We start from the raw sequence: 15,600 nt of genomic DNA, 5'->3' as shown, positions 1-15,600 counted from the left end.
GGAATTTAATGTATACTTTATTTGATTTTATCAAACATGTTGTGAAGTACACCTTTAATATTGATTTTTGCATGGATATCTAATGTTTAATGAAGATTAATATTTACAGAGAGATAGGCGTTGTAACAACGATTGCATTCTGGTGTATATACAAAATGTAAGTCTACCGGAATAAGTATGGTTTTAATGAAAACCAATTCAAACTAAAATACATTTTTTCAAAGAGAAGTAAAAAAAAAAAAAAAAAAAAAAAAAAAAAAAAAAAAAAAAAAAATTGTTGTAAATCAAAAGCTAAACAAAAAAAAAACAAATTAAAAAATCTGTTACAAGCAATTTAGATGAAAAAGAGCAAAATATTGTACAGTTGAGAAAATTGTCAACATATCTTCAATTATATTTGTTTTCACAACTATATTTTGATGCTTGAATGTAAATAAATTTAAAAAACACCTCATTTGATGCACACACAAAACAAATCATGACAACCACCACCATCCACCATCACCACGCATCGCCACTATTTCAAGCACCACAACCACCTCCGACACCACCACCATCACTACCATCATCATCATCATTATCATCACAATTCACATCTACAACCGAATCGATGTATCATTTTCGACGTTTCACGAGTAAACAAGAGTTACTTATTTCATTTTTGTATGTTATTAAGTACGCATTATCTTGAATAAACGAGTGTACACGAAGTTTGCGGAGAAAAAGAAGGAAGCAAAAGGAGTGGAAAACTTTTAGAGATATTCCCGAATGGTAAGAAAAGAAAAGTTTGTCGTCCTCAATAGTTTTAACATGAGAAATTGAGAAGATATGAAGACAAACATATTATTCTTATGAAGCAAATAGGCAGTCACGAGACGATGTGCGTCTTTATAGGAAGAGATAGTCATTTATGCTGAATCATATTCGGACAACATTACATTACAAAATTATCATGTTAAAATCATTAGAAATCTAAGAGAACTGGTGGCTATACTTGTATTTACACGTATTATTTGCGTACCCGAACTACATAAACGTGTTATAGTGCGTTACACCTAAGATAATAATTTGTGCCGATTGTAATCCACTCCCTGTCAGGTGTTACCTTTCACTTTTTGGTAAAGTCAGCTCATTGAATGATACATAATGTTTGATTCCGTAACTATGTTCATAAGAAATAAGTCAAAAATATGAAAACGTGTTGATACTGTATCATGTATAATCAAGAAAGGGGTTTTCAGAAATAGTTTATGAGTACCATGAATCCACAGATTATTTGAATATGCTACGATTACGTCTATTTCATATCTGTACGCTTTGTTAAGTTGTATCCCTGTAACGACAACTCATACTTTCCAATATAGATGTAATTCTCACAACATATTTTCAATCTAATGGAATGGGGAAAAAAAAAAAAAATCATCATTCATAGTGTTCAGTCATTATTAATGTAACCTCAACTATGTCATTGATAGCCCAAATGTCACCTGACTATTATGTTATCTACTTTGTGCAAATACTCGCTTTGGGAGAGCAGAGACGATGAACGTAGGTGGCACGTGTTGTCTAGACTGGGAAGGGGTCTGGTTAAAAAACGGCTATCTTAAAATTTCGTCTGTTAAGACGGCCCATTGAAAAGGTAGATAATTTTTGCTTCCTCTTTTACAGCCATCTTAATCACCACCACCATCATCATCATCATCAACAACAACATCACCACTAACCCCATCATTAACGCCAATATCATTGTCATCGTCATCAATATTATCATCATCATCACCAACAACAACCTCATTTCCACCACTACCACCAAAATCACACAAAATAAATGTGAAAAGTGAGAAATGACAAGAGTTAAAATAGTGAAAGAAATGACATGTATACGTGGCACGTTTTTGTTTCAACAGGGAAAAGGGGGTTCAAAATGGCCAATTTGGATATTATTTTGAATTTAAAGTGTTGACAAACATTGAAAAGAGAATTACCAATTCCTAAGTTTTGTCATCTTCATCATCATCATCATAATCACTTTTATCACCCCCCCCCCCTATCTTCGTCAACATCATTAAAACCACCACCGCCACCACCACCACAATGCAACGAAACTACTTCAAGCACCACAACCACCTCTAACACCACCACCACCATCACTTCCATCGTCATCATCATCATCATCATCATCATCATCATCATCACAATTTACATCTACAACCGATCCGATGCATCACTTTCGACGTGGCACGTGGCAACAGGACTTACTGAATTCAGTTTATTATTTTATTAAGTACCTGAACACGCATTGTCGTGAATAAACGAGTGTACACAAAGTTTGCAGAGAAGGAGAAGGAGGCAAGAGGATTGGATTTTTTTTATAGAGATATCCGCGAATCGTACGAGAAGAAAAGTGCGTTATCCTCGATAGCTTTAGCATGAGAAATTGAAAAGATGTTATGAAAACAATCTTATATAGTTAATATGCAGCCACGAGACAAATGCGTGTCTATATATTTTGTTGTAACCGAATGTAACTTCAAGTCAATAATGGTCCTTTTGATTTACATCAAAATTGTGATGCAGAGGCAGGGAAGGAGAGGCGGGCAAGAGGAATGGAAAACTTTTAGAGATGTCCGCGAATGGTACGAGAAGAAAAGTTTGTTTTCCTCATGTAGCTTTAGCGTGAGAAATTAAGAAGATGTTATGAAACAAACATATCAATCTTATAAAGTAAATATTCAGCCACCTTCCTTTTGATATACATTCAAATTATGATGCAATATCAAATCTAATTCATGAAGCAAAAAAAATGTGCAACGATGGACAGGTGTCAATTTCCCATAGGGTTATGTCTATGGAGGCATCCTCAATAAATAGAGGACAATACTAGCACATCAAATCAAGTTCGTCATATCTCTTCAGAAGTTCGGTAAGAGCTTGCAAGACATCGGACGGAAGACCTCACACCTTCACCACCCTAATCGACAAGATTTGGGAAAACCTGAGCATTTAAAAAGGTGAAATTTTCCTGTTTTAGATTCTGAAAAATCATAGCGAAAGTAAAAAATCGAAATAGCAGGCCTTTCAGTCATATTTTTGGTTATCGGCTAGAGAATGTGAACTGTCTTGCGAAAAATCCTATAGGTTGGAAGCCTGACTTACAAAACTTTAAAATATTGATTTTACTATTCAAATGACTTTCCAGAGCTACTACTGAGCGGATTTCAAATTTTCATCTCTCAACAAAATTATCTCAAGTTTTCTCAAATCCAGTCGCAATGGATCGTACGGTGTGAAGTGACCTCCGGACGCCGATTGTTCTTCGCATTTTGCAGTTGGGTAGTATATTCTTTTCTAAATATTATGTATTGTTATTTCTCTATGTTATGGACAAGACCAATGTCGTACTATTTAGTCATTCGTTCTTCCATATCTTACCGAGTATCCCGGAATGGAGAACATAAATTGGCTTAAAAAAGAATGATTTATCGTAATATTTAGTCAGATCCACAATCGAGTCAGGCTAGCAACATTATTCGTCGGATGTTCATTTCAATCTCGTACTCATTAACTTCATCTTCTTTGTATTTTGTTTGTGTTAAAATGAAATGAATCTAGAAAAACCACAGAATCAAGATGCAAGCTCTTCTTGTTCTCCTCTTCGCTGCCGTGGCTCAGTGCAGCCTTGCGCCTTTCTACCGAGTTAAGCCTAACATTCCTGGCCAGTACATCGTCGTTCTTGAGGTAAGATCATTGTCATATTAATTGAATCGACTGATTTTAGTAGTTTTGTCAAAGAACTAAACTACAGTGAAGCTCTAGGTAACTTTGTTTCGACGGTGGAAAACCTCTCGTTGCAGTTTTTTTTAGGGCAGGTGGATTTTTCCCCACCAAAGTAATTGTTGTCAGATTCATACAGTACAAGGATTAGTTAATTGATGATACTACTACTTGCTATTACTATTACTTTGACGTTCCTGCAAGATAAAGAGATTTTAGGCTTCAAAATAATTATTACATAAATAATGGACATGGCTTCCCCACTGCACAAATAGAGGCCTAAATGCTAACGTTATATTCGCTCATCGTCCATGTTTAATACTGGTTCCAAACGACAGAGTCTGCGAATAAAGTCCTCCGTGAAATCGTTTAGGCAACGGACTGGAGAGAGCAAATCCAGTGTTTGGGGCTGGTGTGATCACCATGCCATTGTTTAGCACAAGTACTCTATTTTCTTGCTGACGTATTGCAATAGACCTCTTTAACAATGCATTTCAATTGATGCATGTTTCTCTCCTGAACCCTGGCCACCTGCTATGCACTGTGGCATCTCTATAAATGGAATCCACTTTGCATACATCGGTTGTTACTATGTAGGGCGAGCCTTTAACAAGCTTTTTATTTGTCAAGAGAAAATTTTGATCGAATGTTACTCATAAAATCAGTAAACAGTTTTATTTTCAAAGCTAACTTTCATAGCTGATTTAGGGTCGCCTTGTTCATAAATATTACCATTGTTATAATTGTGATTGCAGGATGGCATCAATGTCGGTAGTTTCGCTGCCTCCATGCAGACAGGGACCGTCCGAAAGACTCTGACCGGCCTCATCAATGGAGTCGTTCTCACCCTCGATGGCGATTTGCTTGAAAAGGTGAGCAAAACATTATGCTAGAAATTGTTATGATCATCTTAATGATATGAATGTGTGTGTGTGTGCGCGCGTGTGTTTGTAGCAATATAAACATAAACAGTCAAACCTGCCTTAGCGGCCACCTCTCTATAAAAGCTACCTGTGTATAGTGGCCATGCCTTGAGAAATGAGACAGAAAGATTATAAGACTATATGACGTTGCTGTTATCACCAGTGTTATCGTGTGATGATGGGAATTAAATAAGCAGCTACTAAAAATAGGGGAGAGTACCCGTTTCCGGGAAAACAGGGGCATACGAACCCAGATTTTCCAAAACTCATTACAAATATCCCTCGAGCAATGAAAAAAGTGTCCCTTTACTGATTGAAAATGGTGGTAATCCTGTGAGGCAAAATAGATAGTTTGATGGTTTATGTTCAGCCTTTTGTGCACATTTAATCATATCTTTCCTCATTATCAAAAGGTAAGGTCCCCCTTACTTTAATTCTTGTGGAAATACTACCAGACTGTCTGCTCTACTCCTTTAAATATTTACAATTCTGGAAAATGCTAACAGTACTGTTCATAACAATTGCAGACCTAATCAATTAAAAAATTATGCACTTTACAACCGGTGCAATAGATAGTACCCCAAACAACCACCTTGAATCATGTGATGAGATAGTTTAAGACATACTTAATCATATCTTTAGAAAATATTTTAATATACTTAATAAGCGACTTTAATGTAGAGAAATTAGCTTCCCTAAAAGACGGCAATGTTTCTAAATTTTCTGATTTATTATCTTCCCATAATTTTAGGAATGCTGAAAATTTCTGTCCCAGAAAGGCATTAAAAGACCATGGATGACTAAAGCAATAGTGACATCTATCAAGAAAATAAATCAACTTAATATATTATCTATTCGCAGTCCGTCGACTCGAAACATCAATCATTTCGGGTCTAAGTACGGCAATGCGTTAACAACTAGAAACAAGTTAAAGGCACTATGAAATCCACATAGAATATATAAAATAATATTATTGGGAAAACAAATTACTTAACTACCACACATCTATGAGAGTTGCCGTGAAAACTCAGACCCTACGGAGGCGGCAAATCGGTTTGATTTGTACTTTATTAATATTGACCTAAAAGTGTCTGCCAAAATCGATAGCAATAACACAACTTAAGCGATTTCTTTCTAATCCAATTAAAAAGAGTATACTGATACTAGTACCAAAATAATTCGCATAGCTAAATCATTAAAGCCTAGCAATTCATCCGGTTACGACGAAGTTAGTGCGAATCTCATTAACAAAATTAATGTTCCACATTTGGCTCCAATCCGGTCATCTTTAACGATGCAATTTCCTATCTGTCCTTTAATTAACTCCACATGATTGTTATACTCTCTTATAGTTAACAATTATCTCTTAATCTTATAGATTTACTTTGTTACCTTGATTAATGGGATTTATTCATATACCTATTTGTGATGTGTGTTTATACTTTGTTTAAGATGTAACACTTTCGAGAGTTCGACTTATTACAAGTATATAAGTATTAATTTGTTATGTAACCACCCAATGTATATTACTTGTTTTCACTGAACATTGTTGTGGTCTAAAGGTACGTAGTCTGACTGGCATCAGTTACATTGAGGAAGATGGACTGGCTACTAAGCTCGGTAGCCGAACCGGTAGTAATTACTGGGGGCTTGACCGTATCGATGAGCGTTATCTACCTCTTGATGGCAACATCAACTTTAGCGGTAAGCAGAATCATTTAGGGGTCATCCACGTACATTGTCATTATCATGAGATCGCAAAACAAAGAGAATCATGGGGATTTGTTTGGGTTTTAATCCAAAGGATATCGGTCTCATGGGCTTTTGGTCTCATGCGCTGTCGGTCTTGTGGGTTGTGGTCATTCCATGATATGAGCCATATAGAATACAAAAGTGATTTGCTCGTCGTCCAGGCTACTGGTTCCAAACAACAGAGCCTGCGCATTAGGTTCACCGCGAAATCATTTAAGTAACGGGGTGGAGCAGGGCAAATCCCAACAAAAAGTGAAAACCCACGACTAAAAAGTGATGGGCCTATATATCTTAAAGCCCAAGTCCACTCCAAAGATAACTTACTTTCAATAGAAGCAGAAAAATCAGACTAACCAATCAAAAAAAGTCTGAGCAAGATCGGATAACTAATAAGAAAGTTATGAATTTTTAATGACATTACAAACTTTGAAAATCACTAGACAAATTGGCAACTCACTCATGAGTCTGTGACGTCATGTTCTCACTATCCACTAATTATTTCTTTATATTGATGATATAAATTTCCTATTTTCTCCTTAATAATCTTTTTTCTTCACACCAGCATCCAAGTTAGATTAATAGTAATATATGTTTGTATGTGGTGTGGATGCACTTTTAAATATAGAGTAGTTTTTTCCAGATAAATCATGAAAAATTCGAATTTTGATAAATTATTGACATAAAAATCAATAATTATGAATATACAATGTTCAGAAAATAGTATAAATTCTTCAAAGTTCATAAAATATTTTGTGAAATGTCATGCTCGCAATATGATACAAATCATATAGCCTGGGCAAAGGCATGGGGAAATCAAGTTTTGAGGAATAAAAAGGGAAATTAATGGGATTAAACCATACATAGCAATTGGTAAATAGTGAGGACATGACGTTACAAACTAATAACCATCTTGGCAATTTGCGTTGTGAGTTAGTTATCCGATTTTGCTCAAACTTTTTTTTTAATTGTTTGTCTGATTTTTTTGCTCGTATTGAAAGTAAGTTATTCTTCGAGTGGACTTGTCCTTTAACGCACAGCTAATTTGTGCGTTTATTTGCTAGCGAGTACAAATTATGTTTTAAATGTAAAGGACATCGATGGGCGCACTGAGACTAGACGCGCATTGTATTGTTTGGCTTCCCTGTAGCCAGACGACGATCATATTGCGCCACCCCATTTTAATAATGTCTTTCAGTAAAGCTAATGGAGACCTCCTTGACAGTCCGACACTTGGTATTTTTATCGGGTTTCTTCCTTTTTTCTGGAATCTAATTTCATATTGCTGACCCGTTTCGTAAAAACAAATAATTTATGTTTTGAAGATCGTGCATTAGTGGTATGAATTGCACTCGATTAAGGCACAATGAGCCGGATAATAAACTCGACAAGCCTCGTTAATTATCCGATTGTGACTTAACCTGCATGCAGTACATATTCAGTGATGAACTAGCAAACATGAACTCATAATCCGTAAGCCCTTGGGATTAAAAAAAATAAGGTTATTGGACGGGTACACTTTATGGGGAGGCGCTCAATTTTCCGAAGGTTCGTAATTCCAAACCACAAATTTTCCTTCCACGGGGTAAATATTTTCCGTTTATCCCCAGTTTCGTAATTCCGACAAATAGGGTTTATCATTCAGAAAAACAAATAGGATTCGTTATTTCAAAGGTTAGTAATTCCGAAAAACGATATGATCCTATTTTAGGAATTATAAATCTTATTTCAATTTTATTTTTCGGAACTACGATTCTTCGGAATTGTGAACCTTCGGAAAAACGACTCTTAACCTGCATATAATCTCTCGTGCAACGAATATTTCAATGATTGTCATCCACTACAGGTACGGGTTCAGGGGTAAATGTTTTCGTTCTCGATACCGGAATCACTTACTCGCATGAGGACTTCAACAGTAATCGTGCCCAATCATTCTGGGATTACGATGGTGGAGATGTAAGTGACTTTTAACACTTTCGACACAGTTTGTTTGTTTGCTTTTCTTTCCATCACAGTAGGCATAATAACATGGTAAATTATAAATATATATAACCATGGCGGATAGCCCATTTCACTTGTATTTACATATTACCACTGCTCTTTTCCTGGGGTCCTATGAACATGATAAAAAGGCACACACATGAATAGAAATTGTAATAAAACAGGGGGGGGGGGGGAAATCTAAATCATAATTACATACACACAGGGGTATACAAAAAAATCCTGGAAAAATATAACAAAAAGGAAGAACATGTTTACAACAAAATATAAGGAGTTATCGACATAAGCTAGTACATTAGATTTAAAATTAATGAACTGTGGAAATAGTACTCAAATGAAATGGCTGTTGATGATACTGATTACACATCGAAGTCCCCAGTTCAACTATTGTGGTTTGGCTCTATAACTTTTAATTCAGACCTAATATAAGTAGGGGCTGATGCATAGAAAGAGCAACAATATCTGCATGCAATGTGTCCTTTTTTGATGCATGGCCATATTTCGTTTCATACCAGGAACTTTAGATTAAATAAGCCTTGAGGTCTTTAAGTTGGCAACATGATCATCAATATATAAAAATATTTTTTATTTTTTTATAAACAAAATTGAAGACATATTCTATTCAGACATATTAGTCCACACTATTTTATTCCGAATATAATCTGGCCTTAAAGGAAGAAAAAAAACGTTGTGTCCAGTTTAAGAACATGTGATTAATTGTTAAATCTCTCTCTTTCTCTTTTTTCCTCTCTCTTTCTCTCTCTCTCCCTCTCTCTCTCTCTATCTCCCTCTTTTATATATCATAAGGGCTCTGATTGCGATGGTCACGGAACTCACTGTGCCGGAACAGTCGGAGGACAATATAGTGGTGTTGCCACTAGTGCCAACATCTACAGCGTTCGTGTGTTGGACTGTACGGGATCTGGTTCTTATTCTAACATCATATCTGGTAGGCTTATACATCGTAACCCATCTTAACCAAAAATATTTGAAGTATCAAATGGGATTATTAGCTTACCATATTTTGACCAGTCTTATATTCACAGGGATTATCAACAATGTTATTAATAATAGTAATTATAATAACATGGATAATAATAATAATAATAATAGGCATTTCTATAGCACCATCTATCTAGATAATTCTATTCGGAGGCACATTTATTATTACCCCGGCTTTAGCCTAGCAGCCGTTTATAATAATATTTATAATACTTATTATCACCATTACTTCTATACTACTACTAATAATTACAATTATGATATTAATAGTAATGATTATAATAACAATCATTATAAGTTATAACTATCAATCATGATAATATTTTTTATAATAATAACAATTACAATGACAATGATAATAGTAACTAAATTAATGATGATGATAGTTAAAAAATAATAACGATATTAATAATGATAACAATCATGATAATACTATTAATCCAAATATATATAATAACTATAATTGTAATGATAATAATGATAATAACAGATAATAATATTAATGAATGAATAAAGAAGTTTAAAAAAATAACATTATTTTATATGAGGTTTTTTTTTCCCTCTTTTTTGCAAATGATTTTCACGCTGGAATTCCATTGACCTTTCCTAGTCTCCCAAATGTTGGTAGATAGGTGCATTTCTTTTTACTCATTAGTGAGCCCGCGGTTGTTTCGAGCACTAGTAGGTAATTGGTATTATTATCAAAAAAAGGTCAACCTTTGTACAAGGAATATGTTTCCTTTCACGTTGCAACCTATTCATTTTTTGTATGTCCTTGTCCAATGTGTTCTTCATGTGTTTTTTATGATATATATCTGATTAGTATATGTAATGTTGTCTTTTTAACTGAATGAAATAAAATTGAAATAACATTGGTATGAAGCTGGCAGATAGCAATATCAAGGTACTACCTTTGACCTTCTTTCCTATGAGTCCGGTCAATTTAGGTTTTTCTAAGGTTCCCGGTAGTGTTTGACATCAGAAACAACATACAATAGTTCTTCAAAAATCGGACCCCCGAAAACGGTTATTTTACAAAATGACTTTAAAGATGGCCGCCAATACCTTTTAATTGCCATTACTCATGGTATAACCGTCTTAGAGATGTGATTTTGGTTTCTATACCTAAGGTCTGAGGCTTTGAGTTCTCCATTCATACCACTTACAATGGGTTATGTTAACCGAGAAACCTGGAAATCCAAGATGGCGCCAAAAATGGCCGCCAGCCCAATAACCGAAATGATTTACTGTTTACAGGAAAGCTGTAGTTAGCAGGATTTGGAGTATGTGCAAAATATATTAATATTCATTGGCATGCTTTGAATTATTATGAAGGTTAAGAGTAGCCTCATACTCAACACAATAGCAAAGAGGGCCACCGTTTTGTAATCAAAGATGGCCACCGGAACCTGAAATTAACCATATATCGTGATAATTTTGTATATCCGTTTTAGAGATGTAATTATGGTATCTGTACCTAGGTATCGGGGATCGACAAATTCACGTAGACTGTTTAAAATGTGTTATGGCCACCAAAAAAATGTAAATCAAAGATGGCGGCCAAAATACATGACATAAGACCGATCCTTGAGTAGGATGGCATAGAAATTAATAAATATTTTGCACTAGGTCGTATTTAACACCTGTTATAACTATTTTCATATTAGACAAGTTTTATGACAATGTGGAAATGAATGAACGTTTCTCTCGGGGAAAACCCCATCCAGTGGAATATTCAGCTTAGGGCTGGTGCACCCATCCCACATATACAGAGAAAAGATTATTTAAAACAAACACTTTAGTAGCACCGGTCTCCAATGTGATTCAGACACTGCAAAGATCCCCCACCTTGTGTGCTGTGAGTATCTGATGGAAACAACATCCTTTAATTAATTGCAAGGCATTCGGAAAGAGCATAGGAGGCACATTAATACTAATGAGGCTACCCCGAATAAATCAAACAATTATGATTGTCAATCTATTCAAATCTTTGATGTGCTTAGATTTCCTGGAGAATATTGCGTATGACGATTGAAAAGCTTTCTCAAAGCCACGTATTTTACTAAGATTTACAGAAGAAACCGTTCCTCTCTTTCCAGGGGAACAAGAGAAAGAGAGAGAGAGAGAGCGAGAGAGAAAGAGAGAGTGAGGGAGAGACAAAGAGAGAGAGAGAGAGAGAGAGGAGGGTGGACATACCTTTAGAAATCCCCGAACAGTTACATTTTCGCGGATCCCTTAAAACTACACTGTGAAAAATTTGGGCAATATTTTTCGACCCTTTGCCCAACGTTGTGCCAATAGTCAACCCAACCATCTATTGGGCAATATTTTTCCCAGTGGCCCAACAGCTGGTCAAGATTTTCCCAACAAGTGGGCTACCGTAGTCGGGCAGTTGAAAGGTCATATCTTTGCTCAAATTTTGGTCAAAATACGAAACAATTATGCACGTGTGAAGTAGGGTGCTTACGTTTACCAATACCACTGGGCAAAATATTGCCCAATAGATGGTTGGGTTGACTATTGGCACAACGTTGGGTAAATGGTCGAAAAATATTGCCCAAATTTTTCACAGTGTACCCCCTTTTTGCTACGCGAAATTTTGAATTATCATGCATAGACTGTACTTCAAGTCAACATTAAGTGATACCACTTGGGCTTTTTCTCTTCGACTTCTACAGGTCTGAATGCTGTGGCAGATTCCAGCAGGTCCCGAAAGATTGCTTCCATGTCCCTTGGCGGAGGTTATTCGTGGTCTCTCAATAACGCCGTTGCCAGTGCTCATGATGACGGTGTAACTGTCGTTGTAGCGGCCGGTAACAGCTATGACGATGCCTGTAATTACTCCCCAGCTTCTGCCTCGGATGTAAGTCATATCATTTCTTTTATTATTCATCTTTGCTTGCTTTTGTATAATTCCTATTAGTCTGAATAGTAAATTTGAAGAAAAAAAAAGTTATAAGCCGAATGTGCAAGAACAATGTCGTTTCATATAAGAAAATGCGGAAGTGCATTTTTGGCATTGCAAAAACAAAAATGCCCACGTCTGTGCACTCATTCAGTTTAGACGCAGATCTTGATTTGAAAGGTAACATTTCTGCTGAAAATATACATTTTCTCAATATTATTTTGTTTTTCGCTTTTTTGTACGAATACGTTTGTAATGTAATAATACGGACTAAAAAGGTGTGTTCGTCACGTATTTTATATGCCTGTTATTAGGATCGCTCAATGGACCGGTTTACAAATAAATGTTAAATGTATGGATGTTCCTTTCCTGGGGACCTAGTGACGAGTTATTCTATTAACCTGTTATTAATGAATGAACTACTCACATTACTTGGAATCAAGTCTGCAAAAATTACTTGTTGTTATATCAGGCAAGCTTTCAAAATCTGAAGAACAACCTTTTTTTTAAAGTATGCCTAAAATGTGAATATGTTAGTACGCCTATGTCTATTAAGAGTGTATCCAGACATAGGCGGTCCATCCATTTGGCCATTATCCTTTATTTTGATATTTCATATCAAGTTCCAATTTTATTGTTTGTTAGCAGTACCTCTTTTCAGTTGGTTTCTTGTTCAATTCCAACTTTTTTTTTGTTATCCAACTTTAAAAAAGAAATCGTATTATATATACGTTAGTTGCTCTGATTTGTGTTTTAGTAATGTTCACTTTGATGCATAGTGTAAAAAGTTTCTTGTTTGTATTTTATTTGTGTTGATATCATTTTGTTGTACATCACAAGGCTTCATAGAAAAAATAAATAAATAACCCTGGAGTTTTTATAGGCAAAATAACTAACTAACTTTAAATAAGTGAATAATAAAGAAAACCAATCCTGTGGTCCATCGACAGGCTATCACCGTTGGTGCGACCTCCATTGACGACTCTCGACCACTTTTCTCATGCTACGGCTCATGCCTGGACATCTTCGCCCCTGGTGACGATATTAACAGCGCTAAATATGGCACATCAAGCAGCTACACAGAAATGGATGGTACCAGCATGGCATGCCCTGCTGTTGCGGGTAAGGATTTGTTTGGCTTATAACAGTAATTGTAAATAATTATAAATTACTGGTAATAACTAGTAGTAAAAATAAATACTTGCTAGTAGGCTAATTACTAGGAATAATATTCATTATTTTGTCTACACTTTGAAACCATCTGCAAGCATTAGCCTATAAATGATCAAATACTAGATCATGAATGATACTAACAAATATTGACGATTAAGCCTCATTTCTGGCACGTAATCATCATGATCATGATTCATAATTGAGTATTATAAGCTGTAGACCATAATATTAGCATAACTATCGAAACGTCTCCTTATGATTCCAATGCATACTTGTCTTCAAATATCATTTCATTTTGGAAATACCAATTTATGACATCTAATCTGGCTGTGCCCCCCCCCCCCTTCTTTGTTTTAAATAATAAATAAACAGGCGCCGCTGCAGTCATTCTCGGAAACAATTCCGGCTACTCTCCTACTCAAGTGGCAGCTAAGTTGGTCAGCGATGCTACTTCGGGCCAAATCTCTAACCCTGGTTCAGGAAGCCCAAACCTTTTGCTGTACGTCGCATAGACCCTTCAGTAAAACGTTCCATCTCCTTTCACTAACTCGTCGTTGTGTTTTATCAAAAACGACCTTAATCTTTTCTGTTCAACTGTCAGTTGACTTTCGTTTTAAAGAGGCGGCGGGGGTCATCAAAATTATTGACATACTAATACCTGGTACAGTCCTTTGGCAGACTTCGGCATGAAAGTAATCGTGAGAGCTATAAAAACTAAACATCTATTTTGAATCGTGGGGATGAGTGTTTAACCCGAAAAGTACCCTTTTAAGAATAAACACAAATAGGGACGTCCAATGTACAAACAGTTATAAGTGATGATAGGAAATACATATAGTTTAAAATTAGGGTTCTCTGTTGCAGAACGGTTTGGTAATCTATATTTTGGGATGTAAAGATTTTTCGAATGACCGGTGCGTAAGGAGATGATGAAATAAAAACAAGCATTAAAAATAAACATATATTTGAGTCCATACTTTGTTGTTGTTTGGTTTGTGGCAATAAAGTAAACTAATGAGAATAGGCAAGAGGAAATACTAAACAAATTTGAGAGCGAGAGAACATTATCACTTCCCCTTTCTCATTTACCCCAGAACAATAACTATACATAATTTTGATTGAAGGTACATAATTATGCGATGAAGAAACTATGACATACTATGTTTATGATTAGAGGTATGACTTTTCTATGTTTTACGCAAAATATCCATCGATATTGTTTTTGTTATTGATATCTAGGGTAGGAGGGATAGAGAGAGATAGATAGAGAGAGAGAGAGAGAGAGAAAAAAAAAGGGGGGAGGGGGATATATATACACTGTTGCTCATAACGGTGGAATATTTTTTTTTATCCCAATTTATGGAATTATTTTAAAAATAATTTAAAAATACTAGATCTAGATAATAGTATACAGTCTCAGATTTTATTGAATAATAATTTGCCAATATGTGTTTTGCGTGACTGCTAAAGCATGTATATTATGCTACTATGTTTACCAACTAGGGGACCTATGCCCTTAAGTCATAAATGACAGTAATGAGGATTAATGCCTCACAAAAGGGCACTAATGTAGCACATCGACACGGTGTTGATCCTGGGGCCTCACAGTTACGGGGCCATTGCTTTGTCACTGAACCATGACTGTACGCAGCGGGGGCTAGGGTAGGGGGCAGTTTCCATAAATTAAAAAAAAAAACAGAAAATGCAATAAATATTCCAATAATTTATTGCATTTTACCCCGGTCCCCAACATAAAAAAATACTCTGGACGGCCATGCATTATGGCTCAAGGCATGGGCACACAGAAGATTTTTTTATGTTGGGGACCGGGGTAGAATGCAATAAATTATTGAAAATTTATTGCATTTTCTGTGTTTTTTTTAATTTATGGAAACTGCCCCCTACCCTAGCCCCCGCTGCGTACAGTCATGGTTCAGTGACAAAGCAATGGCCTCGTAACTGTGAGGCCCCAGGATCAACACCGTGTCGATGTGCTACATTAGTGCCCTTTTGTGAGGCATTAATCCTCATTACTGTCATTTATGACTTAAGGGCATAGGTCCCCTAGTTGGT

The 15,600-nt window shown here is 35.8% G+C and overlaps 1 protein-coding gene across 1 annotated transcript; it reads left to right on the top strand.

The window, feature by feature from the left end:
- The first annotated feature begins 2,872 nt into the window (after positions 1–2,872).
- On the top strand, positions 2,873–14,431 carry LOC115918193 (aqualysin-1-like). Its single transcript, XM_030984612.1, has 9 exons — positions 2,873–2,923; positions 3,613–3,738; positions 4,530–4,646; positions 6,260–6,401; positions 8,293–8,402; positions 9,255–9,396; positions 12,128–12,312; positions 13,305–13,476; positions 13,900–14,431. The coding sequence occupies exons 2-9, from the start codon at positions 3,631–3,633 to the stop codon at positions 14,037–14,039; spliced, it is 1,116 nt and encodes a 371-aa protein (XP_030840472.1). The 5' UTR covers positions 2,873–2,923; positions 3,613–3,630; the 3' UTR covers positions 14,040–14,431.
- Positions 14,432–15,600: the final 1,169 nt, after the last annotated feature.

The sequence above is a fragment of the Strongylocentrotus purpuratus genome, unplaced genomic scaffold, assembly GCF_000002235.5.
Source record: "Strongylocentrotus purpuratus isolate Spur 01 unplaced genomic scaffold, Spur_5.0 spur5_scaffold_14, whole genome shotgun sequence".
NCBI classification, from domain to species: Eukaryota; Metazoa; Echinodermata; class Echinoidea; order Camarodonta; family Strongylocentrotidae; genus Strongylocentrotus; species Strongylocentrotus purpuratus.
The sequence above is the reverse complement of the archived record's forward strand: the minus strand, read 5'-3'. Positions and strand labels throughout refer to the sequence as shown.